Raw genomic sequence first — 12,838 nt, 5'->3', positions numbered from 1 at the left:
TTTTGTCTCATTTGTATTCATTAACACTGCAAATTTGAAACACTCAGTGTCCGCCTCTCAAGAATATTTAGTAAAATGAGAAAGGTACAGTCAAATTTGAAAGGATGCACTAAATGCTATTGAAATTATAGTCCAGCTAGATTAGGAAGCGAGAACATATTAGCTGAAACAGAATTATTGGATCATCAAAAGAGTGCAAATACTGAAATTAACATATTTAACACGGTACAGGAAGATATCACTTAAGAGTATCTATGCTTTGATTTCTTTAGGCGTATTAAAATTCTAGAATTACAACTCTAAATGCGTGACACATAAAAAAAAAAAAAAAAAAAAAAAAGATAAATGTTAAAGCAAAAAGCACCGTTCTCTCGAAGCCTAAACCAAACCCACTATGTTTCACAGTCCCATAACGTCTTAGATCAAGATACCAATCGTATGGCTCAAGTGGCAGGCCCATTTCTAGTATCCTGCAATGATCAAAATCCAGCCCCACTCCAATCATTAAAGTTGTCTCCAAATAGAATCAAATCAGAACTTCACATACACATCATCGTCTAAGATCCCAAAACCAAAGGATGCATACATATTAAGCAACCGATAAACTGGAATACTACTAAAAGAGCTAAACAAACTGAATCACAACTGATCCAAACATATTTACTATTTGGTACCATAATATGGTTTCTTGTAATCAGCCACAGTATGATGACTTTTTTTTTTTTTTTTGGGGGGGGGGGGGTGTTGTTAGATTTTAAACACAATTATATTAATTAACTTACCCCCTTACAGGATGAAAGAATACGATCAACACAATACCACTCTGTACAAGGCACTTATGCATCCCATCTTGCCATTTGGATGGCACATACAAGCATCTGGACTCTGCTTTGAATCAGATTTTATTAAGAAAATCTGAGGCATTTAAGTTATTCTGCATGCAGACTATACAGGCTCTCCAAATTCTACAATTTATTGGGACTTTGACAAGAGAAGCTTTAATCTCCAAAATCCAAATTATATGGGATTTCACATGGTTGGAGATTTTAAACACTAATGAAATAGAAGCATTACTATCATGTGTTCTTGGTGCAAGATGGAAATATAAACCCAATTCATCAAAAGCTCACTTGATGTTGAATCAAAAGCTACTGAGCACTTGCAGCTCAACAGCTAAAGCTTCCCCTCGATTAACTGAAGACAGTTTTCTGAGCTTGGAATGGTTCAGCTCAATTAATCACCATACCTCTAATGTCATACCTAAAAGTTAATCTTAAGAAATTTTGGGCCCTGCTCTTCCTTTTACTTCTTTTTTAGGTTGATGTATTTCACTTTCTTTGTTGAATCAATCTTGGGGTCCCCTGCAGTATTCCCCCCCCCCTAATAAGATCTTGTATTTAATCATCAAAAGTACGATTTATTTTATTAAGTATGAAAGAATGGCTTGATCACATAAATGTCCAGCATTCATTTAGTGAGGTTGGTTTCCTGCCTCCTTCCCCTTACATTTCCATATAACCTTAATGGGGCTTTCCTATCTCAACACTAATATTATTAATTTTGTGGGCTAATGAAGTGTAAATTTTAATATCCCAATGGTTCTTTAAACATGTCAGTAAAAGGAGAAATTTAAGAACTACTTAAATCCATTGCATTGTATTTTAATGCAAATTATAATGGAGTCAACATTTCAAGACAGCATGAGACATTAAAGGATAAATAATAAATGACCTTTTCAATACCTTTTCTCAATGACCTCATAGCGTTCTTCCCTTTGGCTTCCACCTATCAATTCTCCCACCTGAAAATAGAACAAAAGAACCTTAGGAAGTTCAATTGCTTGCATAGCAGTGTGTTATACATATCATGGAAATTCAAGCCCATAGTAATAATAACTGATGCTAATGGTAAATAACTGTACAATAAAGGTAACCAACCAACAGTCATAAAACCAATTAACCTAGTCATGAAGCAAATGAAAATCCTCTGAAAGACACTATGATATCAAGACAGAGGATATAAACACACCTTGGGTACAAGCACATCCATAGCAGCCACTGTCTTCATATCATCATTGAGTCTCATGTAAAAAGCTTTAATTCCTTTGGGATAGTTATACACAATAACAGGCTTTTTAAATATTACCTCTGTCAAATATCTACATTATAATGAGAAACCATCAATTCAGTGCAAACAATTCAAATAGAACGAAAATCAAGCTAACATTTATACCATTGAATATCCAAGCACCTTTCATGTTCAGATGCTAGATCCATTCCCCATTCCACCTTATTCTCAAACTTCTTTTCTGTAACTTTTTCTAGAAGTTCCACTGCTTCTGTGTATGAGATCCGCTCAAAGGGGGTTGATAAACCATTTTCAGACGATCTATTGCTGATTTGTCAAATTTCTTAATCATGAATTGCATATCATCTAGGCAGTTGTCAAGCAACCAACAACAGAGGAATTTCACATATGCTTCAGCACAGTTCATATCATCCTACAAAATGCATGGAAAACCTTTTAACCTTATATGGAATGTGCATGTATTTCACAAATATATCATCTAGGCAGTTGTCAAGCAACCAACAACAGAGGAATTTCACATATGCTTCAGCACAGTTCATATCATCCTACAAAATGCATGGAAAACCTTTTAACTTTATATGGAATGTGCATGTATTTCACAAATATATCATCTAGGCAGTTGTCAAAGCACCAACAACAGAGGAATTTCACATATGCTTCAGCACAGTTCATATCATCCTACAAAATGCATGGAAAACCTTTTAACTTTATATGGAATGTGCATGTATTTCACAAACATATCATCTAGGCAGTTGTCAAGCAACCAACAACAGAGGAATTTCACATATGCTTCAGCACAGTTCATATCATCCTACAAAATGCATGGAAAACCTTTTAACTTTATATGGAATGTGCATGTATTTCACAAATATATCATCTAGGCAGTTGTCAAGCAACCAACAACAGAGGAATTTCACATATGCTTCAGCACAGTTCATATCATCCTACAAAATGCATGGAAAACCTTTTAACTTTATATGGAATGTGCATGTATTTCACAAATATATCATCTAGGCAGTTGTCAAGCAACCAACAACAGAGGAATTTCACATATGCTTCAGCACAGTTCATATCACAAAATGCATGGAAACCCTTTTAACTTTATATGGAATGTGCATGTATTTCACAAATATTCAAGCATTAACCCCATTATAAACAAAAGACTGTACTTTTCCTCCTTTGATTGATGATAAAAAAATAAGGAAGAAAGAGCTACACCAATTCTAGCAAGGAAATGTATCATATTATATCTTATAGTTCCGAAACAAAAGAATTTCATTTAAGATCAACCAAGTCAATAGCACAATTAGAAAAAAAAAAAAAAAAGTCAGTTTGAGACAAGATAATGTGTGTTGTGTTGCAACTCGACCAAGAATGAAAATTGTAGAATTAAAAATATCATGATTTTTTTTTTTTGGGGGGGGGGGGTGAATCTAGATAAACTCCATTTCCATAAACAAAATCAACCAAAAAGAAACCATCAATCACATCAGCAACTTTCAGAAATGGATTTATAGCAACAAGTGTAAGCTTCAGCAGACAATATTCAATAGTCTTAAACTGCAGTGTATTTGATTTAAAAAACTGAGTTGGCTATAGTGAAATCCAATATGTACTTAACTTGAACAATTGCCAATTCCAATCAAGTTTCTCAAATATTGGTTTACTGTTGAAAAAAATACATAAATTCATATTCAGGTACCTCCAAATCTGCAAATGCTATCTCAGGTTCCACCATCCAAAACTCTGCCAGATGCCTTGATGTGTGAGAATGCTCAGCTCGAAAAGTTGGTCCAAATGTATAAACGCTGCTAAGGGCACATGCAAAACCCTCAACCTGGAGTTGGCCTGACACAGTCAAAAAAGCTTGACGAGTAAAAAAGTCGCGGGAGTAATCAATTTTCCCATCCTTTTGGGGAAGTCCAGGTTTAAGCTTAGATCTCTCTTCCAGTTTGGCAAGACTCTCCTTGGCCTTTGTAAGTTCACCCACAGCAGCAGTAATAACCTCTTTGCTTGCCTTAGCAGATTTTAATTGTGAAACATCCTCTCCTTTCTCCTTGACTAGAAGTTTGGCAGCTTCAATTTCAGCTTCTGATGGTGGAGGGTTCTGCTTGAACTCCTTCTCCACCTTTTCTGCATCACTAAACAATGTTGTAACTTGAAACATTTCGCCCGCACCCTCACAATCACTAGTTGTGATGATGGGAGTATGCACATAAAGAAATCCATTCTTCTGAAAGAAAGTGTGTGTTGCATAAGCCAATGCATTTCTGATCCTAGCAACTGCTGATATCTGAAAATGGGAAACGAAATTCAAATATCACTATTCATATGATGCAGGCAATGTAGAATAAAGTAGTAGAGTTAGGAACATAATGCCAGTCATCAACATCAAACAGCATAACTCCAAAGGACAAAAGGCCAACAAAAGGACAAGAAGCAAAGATAATTTTTTATATTTGGGCATAAGGCGCAAATGGCTCCTCTTGATACTCATGACCTCTGATAGATGCATTGTAGTTAAGTGAAGTTTCAAAGGTATGATTAGATTAATTTGACTATCTATTCTGGTGATTTAGTTATTTACTTTGAGCTTTGTCGAGTTGTATCATAGGAGTAGTCTGCAATTTTGGCTTTTGAGTGGGACTGTTTGGATATGAAAAGAAGTTATTCCTTAGATTTGTTAGAGTTCAGGATCTTTAGATCCTATACTCTTTTTTATAGTAAATAAAAATATTTATTAAAACAAAAAGGAGATTACAGAAAGCGAGGGATGATAGCACCTGAAACAAAGTTACACACAACTCCATGAGGGAAGCAAAACGATAGTACATCAAGGACCAACCAAGGTAGATGATAAGTAGGGGAAGATGAGGTGAATGTGTATGTTTTGATCTCCAAGTAACAAATAGTTGACAAACAGATGATGAGTAGGTGACAAGCACAAGGTATAATTGAAAGAGACAATAAGCAGCTGGTGACACGTAGCTGATGGGAGTTACTTATAAAGGAATTTCTGACTCCATGTCTATGTATACCTATGTACTATGCTCTTTTTAAAAGGGAAATGAAATTAATTTCTGTTTAATTTTGAGTTAGATTTCTCTCAAATATTTTAGAAGGTGTGATGCTTTCTTCCTCTAGGAGTGATTCCTTGAACCGTCGTGTGAGGATATCTCCCCCAAGGCCCCAACCCCTCTTGATGACTAGAACACTACTAGACTGGTTCTAGTTGAATTACCCTCTCTTTAACTCCCCAAAATCAATAAATGTCTATCTCCCTTAGGTTCTATCCTGCATCAGAGAGAGAGAGAGAGAGAGAGAGAGAGAGAAGGTAATAGGGAACGACAGATGAAAGAAATCGTGTAGAGAATGCAAGGGTGTATTTGCAGACCATGTTAATTTTCATGTGATGGTTTTCCAAGAACTAGGCCTAACTTTTATCAAGGTGTTCTTAATTATTGTGGATTTCTTGTTTTCTCAATCAGGTCTCATACATTACATCTAGTGTCATCAAAGCATCAACTAGTCAACCAATTAGTCAATTGAGGGCCAGACCAACTGCAGCACTAACTAGTTGGTTGATACTCATGATGCGATCACCTAAATGACTAAGAATCAACCAAGTCAACTAGTTAATTAACAACTAGTGAACCACAAAATTATTTTAAAGCTTTATTTGTTTGTTTATAACTTTTATTATTTGAAATATATAGAATATGTTTGCATGTTATATTCATTATGTTGCTTTAAATAATTGTGATGAATATGATTAGATGATTGGTATATAAAATAGAAAAAAAATCATTACATAAAAGAAGTCAGTGAAGGAGTCCTTTTAAGTTTTCTTCCAATCAATGGTTAATTGATTGATACGGAGTTGCCAAAATCAAGGGTCACATCTAATAGTCAAGCTTGCACTCTTCTTTAACAAAGGCTGTCATTGCCTATCCGGCCTGGCTTTTTATTTGCTTGTAAAAACGTAGAGCGTAAACCAAATGTTCAATACCCTTCTTTTCTTGCATAATTGTAATATTCATTTACTTATCATGAGATTGCATCAATATCTTAACGCAATTCCCTCGTAAAATGTTTCTTGTGCAGTTCTTTATCGGTTAGCCAGTCGAACAGTTGAGTAAGACAGCCTCTAGAACTTTACCAACAGAATTGACTAAAAATGGATCAACTACAAAATATGCAGGTTTACCAAGTTTCAAGTTTTCCATCATAAATTAGTTTCTTGTTGAAACAATAGTCTGGGAAAGAGGAGAGCGAAGAATTTTCTGTGAACTGCCAAGACCAGTTTAGGGGAAACTATTGTCTTTATGAATATTTTCACCAGAGTATTATGCACTAATAATTCATGGTTTTAGGTGTAGCATGCCAACTTTCCAAAATGATATTGTGAGGGAAGAAAAAGGAAGAAAAACAATGGAGAGCAAGTAGAGAGAGAAAAATGAATGAAAGATTACCGTATTGGTTCTTGGTCGAAGATGCACAAAAAACTCAAGTGTGAGCTTAGTCTTCGGTAACGGGTACTTGGCAGGATCAGCGGAACCAATGTCGATGACCTTCTCCACCCGAAGCTCGACATTCTGCTTAGTCCCTTCGGGGGGTTTCTTCAGCTCACCCTCAACAAATACGCACGTACCGGTAGGGACGAGCTGTGCGAGAGGAGCGACGGAGGCGTCAACTATGACCTGTAGGTTGGCAGGGCAAGAACCATCGTTGAGTTCGAGAAAGGCAAAGATTCCCTTGCCTTGCTCTCGCCCTGTCTTGACCCAGCCGCCGACGGCCACCTTCTGGCCGGCAAGTCCCACCCCGCCGTCGGGGCGGCACACTATGGTGCGAATCAAGACGCGACGCGAGAACTGGGCCCACTGCACCCGACAACCAGAGTTGTCTGTTAGTGTTGCGGCGGCCATTTCTTGAATCGGCGGCGTGGCGTCGTCTGACATTGGCTCCCAAGTTCTGGGAAAGCAGGCGGCGCACTGTTCGTCAGAGAGAGAGAAGAGAGAATTAGAACGTTCGGAAACCGATGACAAGGCCGCTTCTCTTTTTTGCCCTAAATGCTAAATCCTTGTTGGGCACCAATCCGACGGTTAATTTACGACACGGCACACTTAAGTGCCCATGATCTACGGTGCTCAACGCCACCGTACAGGAGAATGTGCCAGTCTACGTGGGCCCCACGCCTGTATCGATGACTTTGAAAGAGACCGGATCTCCTCCTCACATAGGGCGCCTCACACGCGCCTCGTCTGTGATGGCAAGTGGAAATTGGGAACACTAGTAGTCCAGGACACTTGTTGGTGGATCATCGATTCGATTGGGGCGGGTCAAGTCACATTCGTACCACGAGAAACGAATATGAACCAGGCTACACTGAAGCAAGAGAATCGTCTCGATAGTCGATTCCATTCCATTGCTTGGTTGGTTACGTGGCATATGGAGGGTGAAAAGACAAAAGCGAGGAAGAGCTTCCCTCTCAAGTCTCATCCATTGCTATCTACTCTAATTTACGCCCCAAGGGTACTACTTCTAAATCTACGCATTCGTGACAGCCTTCTTCTTCTTCTTCCTCTTTTCTATTATCTGCAGAATCGTTCATCTGAAGTTTGAACAATATTTCGCCTTTCCAAAAATGGTGAATTTCATGTTAACCATTACGGCTGAGCTCGAGAACCTCACCAACCTTCAGCCTCAGGGAGGATGCGATGATCCAAGCTTCACATACTACTTCAGGGTCCATCTCTGTCTCCTTCCATTTTTCTTCTTTGCGATCCTTCAAGCCGCTTTGAAAATGTTTAGGGTTTACTAATCTTATATATATTTTTGTTCTTCAATGTCGTGTTCTTTTCGTAGTCTTTTCTTTGTGCTGTCTACAATCGAGGTTTACAGTTTGTTGACTTTACGAGGTTCTTCTTTTCTATCCTTCGTTTTGCAGTTGAAATGCGGAAACTGTGGTGAAGTGAGCCAGAAAAGGACTTGTGTGAGCTTAAGCGAAACAGTTCCTCTCCCCAATGGCAGGGGAACTACTAATCTTGTTCAGAAGGTTACTCTATCCTTTTCTCCAAAATTATTCTATATCAGCAAGTCTGAGCTTTAGAGGGATTTTACATTCTGAATACCAAACTAATTATCCTCCTCTCTTCTTATTGTCGGGGAAAACATTATTTGGTTTACATTTTCTAGGTTTTTCTTCTTTGATCAGAAGGTTACTATTGGTGAATCAACTTCTGGCACTTGGCTTATACTTTCTAGATTTCTCTTTCTCCAGTGTAAATTTTGTGGAAGGGAGGGAACTGTGCTGATGATTACGGGTCGTGGCCGTCCATTGACGACCGAAGTTTCTCAAGCTGGGAAACAGACTCCACTTATGGTGTTTGAATGCAGGGGTCTTGAGCCTGTGGATTTTGCTTTTGGAGATGGATGGAAAGCGGAATCCGTAAGTTATCGTGCTATTCTTGCTTTCTTTTCCCACAGTTTGCAGCATATAATGTAGTTATTGGCTTATTGACATCTACGTGGTAAGAGTCAATTTCATTTTCATGTTGTTTCTGTGTGCTATGGACTTCAATGGACAACTCTTTTTATATATTATTATTTTTCAGCTTTCATGAAGTATCTATTATAATTTGAATTTGATCTTGGATCCCAAGATACTTCGTGCAGCTTTCAGTTGAATCAGTCTGTTTTATCTGAAATTACTATGGTATAAATTATAAAATATCATAGTTTTCTTTCCAGAAATTCATAGCTCTCTTGTGCATGGTTGTTCTTAGAACCTTGGTCCTTTTTTGTTTAAAGTTTTTTTTCTTTATAAGTATCATTTTTATGTGAAGTTATGAGATATAATTTGAATTTGATCTTGGATCCCAAGATACTTCGTGCAGCTTTCAGTTGAATCAGTCTGTTTTATCTGAAATTACTATGGTATAAATTATAAAATATCATAGTTTTCTTTCCAGAAATTCATAGCTCTCTTGTGCATGGTTGTTCTTAGAACCTTGGTCCTTTTTTGTTTAAAGTTTTTTTTCTTTATAAGTATCATTTTTATGTGAAGTTATGAGATCATACCAGAATATCAGTCGTTATGATGTTTATAAATTCGAGTTAAATGCAAGTTCAAACCACAGCTTATAGCATCACACATACCGGTAAAGTAGATAGTATTCTGCCAACTATGAGTCTCTGCATTCTCTAGGTAAAACATTTAGGGATGCTAAGTTTCCTCAAAATAGCACCTCCTTATTCTCTGAAATGATTGTTTAATGTTTTCAAATTATTCAGATTCGACATATGTGATGGTTGAGACCAGTGTTTGAGAAGGCATGCGTGACTCTCGCCTTGAGATGAGGCTAAAAGAAAACATCCTGTAGAATGAGGATCAGCCTTCTGGCTTATGCCTGCAAGAATTGAGGCAGTTGTCTTACACCTCGAGATGCCTTAGGTTAAGAACATTTGCATCATATATTAATTGAAAGAATAGTTATCATAAATTAAAGAAACTCTTATTTAAATTCCATTTTAAGTTTCAGATATCTATGCATGCATGCATATGTGTTTGGTAAAAGGAAATGAAATGAAATGAGAAAAAACAACACAAGTATGCATATGTACGTACCGCACAAAATGTCATATTTACATCAGGTTTTAGTTTACATTAAGTACTTATAGGTGTTAAAGTTATTTAATTTTCATATGTTCCTTGTTTTTATGATGATTGATTTGTTTATATATTCCTTTTTTACAAAACTAAGTACTTCCTGTGCATATTGAAGTCTTCATTTGAAGCTGGTTGGCTGTGGGGGAAACACACTCCCAAAATTGCAGTCTTTATGTGGCTGCAAGACTATAATTCTTTGGTTGAAAGGAGAAATGGAACGTCAGACAACAGATTAGGGAAGCAAGAAACCTAACTCTTATTTTGGAAGCTAAACTATTCTGGATTCCTCGGTAAAATCTTTTTCTGATTCTTTGGCCTGTAGGGAGTTAGGTGACAGACTAATGTGGGTTGAATACCTGTGGGGTAATGACCTAGCATAAATATTGGCACTTTAGAGTCATTCTGAAATTGTGGGGGAGCAGCATTGGTCTGTTTCCTATATAGATGCTATATTGTGTATAAAGACTGTACATCTTTGTAAATGGATACTTATTCTATTTATCAATAAAGCTTATCTGTTATTAGGTTTTGTTACTAATACTTTTTTTAAAAGGAATTCATTCTTGAATATTCCTGTAAACAAGATATCTTGAGTGAGTGCTTATGGAATATATGCAAGACCATAATAAAAAAGAATTGCCCGATTGAGGAAAGCATAGGCACAAATTACATATTTATTGTTAAGGGAGATGGAATTGTGAAGGGATGGTTGACAACAGAAATTGTGGCAAGGAAGAGATTTGCTCATATTTTTCACATTAAAGGTGGATTATGCATTTATGTCATTACATCTCTCAGCAACATAAATGCATTAGAGGGTTCTACCTGTATGTGAAAGGATCTTCAGTGTTTCATTTGGCATGCACTAATGCTTTATAGCTTTCCTGTTGGACTAAACTAGAGAATATGGATCTCCTTTGTGATCCATACTTCTCCTTGGTTCTGTCTTTTTCTATTATTGATGTCCTTCAAACTATCTAGCTTTTGAGGCAATATGAATTACATTACTGTAGAGGTTCAATGCATCTATTGTTTTGGAGGCTATGTGGTGATTTCCCATATTATTTTAGATGGGTTCAGGTGGAGACTGAAGTTGGAACCAAAACAAATTGAAGTAATATTGTGCTTGAGAAGATTCAGGGATAGAATTTGACATAGTTCCTATTAGGTAAAACATCTTATTGGTTCTGAATCATTTCAGTACAGTTTCTCTATGGTGAGAGATTACTGGAGCAAGACATGACAGTTCTTTGCTCAGTAGAGATGCTATTTTATTTTTGCTTCAAGAGAATGATGTTTTTCCTTATTTGCCAAGTGCTTTCAAACATAAAGGTTAGCTAAAATGGGGCATCTGAGAAAAAAGGGAAAAAGATTAGTTGAAGTACTGTTAAGTTGAGTTAAATAGAGGGAGAGGGTTCCAAATAGATTGGAGAACTCAGGCCTTTTTTTCTGATATAGAAACCAATAAGGCATATCTGGAATTTTCTAAATTTCCAGGTCTTGAAAGTTATAGTAATAGATTTTTAAGAGTTACATTTTTATGACTATTTATCATAAGTGGATTTCCTAAGCAGACTAGTTCTTATTTTCTTGAATTGTCTTTTTGTGCTCATGCTCTGCCACTAAATAGAATGGAATGGTGAAATAATCCATCATGTAGCCAAGCCCATATAGTTGGGATAAAGCTAGGATGATGATGATGATGATTAGTTCTTATTTTCTTAATTGTGCCAATTCTTCAAGATGTTTTGATGAGTTACTACTAATTGCGCATGCCCTTCCTGGGGTGTTCTCTTTTCGTCCCTGATTGTGCATGCCCTTCCTGCATTAACTTGGTATCATAGCTAGATCTCACATCAATTTCTTTAGAAAAAGTTTTGATGAGTTACTACTAAAAAAATGAACAAAATGAAGGTTAAATTTGATTGATGCAAAATTTCCCTTTATAAAAAACAGTTCTTTAAAGGCTAAAAAGTTCTTATTTATGATCTCATTGGTATTTGCAAAAATACAGCCCTGTCCATGTCTTTCATGGTCGGTCATCTTACTTGGAGAGATAGAAATGATTGTTGAAGCTCACGTGTTGGGTTAAGCTCTCTCATGGACCTTGCTGGTTGTAAGGAAATGCTTTCCAATTTGGAAGCATTCCCTAGTAAACTCTGAAGAATCGTTAATTCGAGACATATAACATTTGTTAAGTTTCTTCTTTAGATGACTAGTCTTACGAACTCTGTTTTTTCATATCTTTGATCAGGTAATATTGTTCCTTTGTTTATAATTTTCTGAAGTTATTTGGTTCTGAAATTGTGAAGTAACTGTTTCTATGCTAAACATTGTGGATCAAACTGATATAAAGTATATTTTGTTTCAAGTCTTGTGGTTGCAAATTATGTTTTGAGTGAAAGTGATATTCTGCTTGCTATGATATATCATTTGTAGCATATTTTGTGTTATGACAGTCTCTTTGGTAATGAACTAATGAATGTCCAAATTCAACTAACTTGCATATATTTTTCGTTTGTATAGATAGAGGGGACTGAATTCACGGGCATCAACCTGTCAGAGGGAGAGTTTGCAGACTATGATGAGAAGGGAGAGTGTCCAGTTGTCATATCCAACCTCCATGCCGAGTTTGTTGTGGTGAAGTAGAAATCACTACTGTCTTGCATATGATATGATGCGGTGGTTTTATTTACCAATACCTTTTAGTGTATTTTCACTGGAATATAAAGGGGATGATGCTTTGACTTCTGTTTACATTTTACACTAGGGACGTGTTTGTTGAATGTTGAGGAAACAAATTTCCATAGGAAATAAAAAACGAAAAAGGACGAATTTCACTGCATCTTGACGAATTACAGAAGGTGTAGCACCGAGCATATGAGATCAGAATTGTTGCTAGGAAATGTAAATAAGAGATCAACGTTGTTATATCAGTTTTATTAGCAAAAGTAGGTGCTCTGTCTGCCCTTCTACCGTTTTCTCTTTGCCTCTCCTCCCATTGTGACAGGTCGATTCTTTTGAAGGTTGATTCTTTCGGGTGTTTGATTTCGTGGGTGTTTATTCAATAAACACTGTGAC

The 12,838-nt window shown here is 36.7% G+C and overlaps 1 protein-coding gene and 1 pseudogene across 2 annotated transcripts; one reads left to right on the top strand and one right to left on the bottom strand.

The window, feature by feature from the left end:
- Positions 1-236: 236 nt before the first annotated feature.
- LOC148842433 (asparagine--tRNA ligase, cytoplasmic 1-like) lies at positions 237-7,113 on the bottom strand (annotated as a pseudogene). The gene is made up of 6 exons (XR_016103615.1): positions 6,561-7,113; positions 3,791-4,381; positions 2,251-2,500; positions 2,029-2,158; positions 1,743-1,801; positions 237-470 (listed from the first exon to the last, which is right to left on the bottom strand). The product of XR_016103615.1 is annotated as an asparagine--tRNA ligase, cytoplasmic 1-like (transcript).
- A 371-nt stretch (positions 7,114-7,484) lies between these two features.
- Positions 7,485-12,602, top strand: LOC148842432 (uncharacterized). Its single transcript, XM_088956785.1, has 4 exons — positions 7,485-7,834; positions 8,036-8,143; positions 8,369-8,536; positions 12,284-12,602. The coding sequence occupies exons 1-4, from the start codon at positions 7,733-7,735 to the stop codon at positions 12,404-12,406; spliced, it is 501 nt and encodes a 166-aa protein (XP_088812911.1). The 5' UTR covers positions 7,485-7,732; the 3' UTR covers positions 12,407-12,602.
- The last annotated feature ends 236 nt before the right edge of the window (positions 12,603-12,838 follow it).

This window comes from Nelumbo lutea, chromosome 8 (assembly GCF_056320005.1).
Source record: "Nelumbo lutea isolate HS-2025 chromosome 8, American lotus-T2T, whole genome shotgun sequence".
NCBI lineage: Eukaryota > Viridiplantae > Streptophyta > Magnoliopsida > Proteales > Nelumbonaceae > Nelumbo > Nelumbo lutea.
The sequence above is the reverse complement of the archived record's forward strand: the minus strand, read 5'-3'. Positions and strand labels throughout refer to the sequence as shown.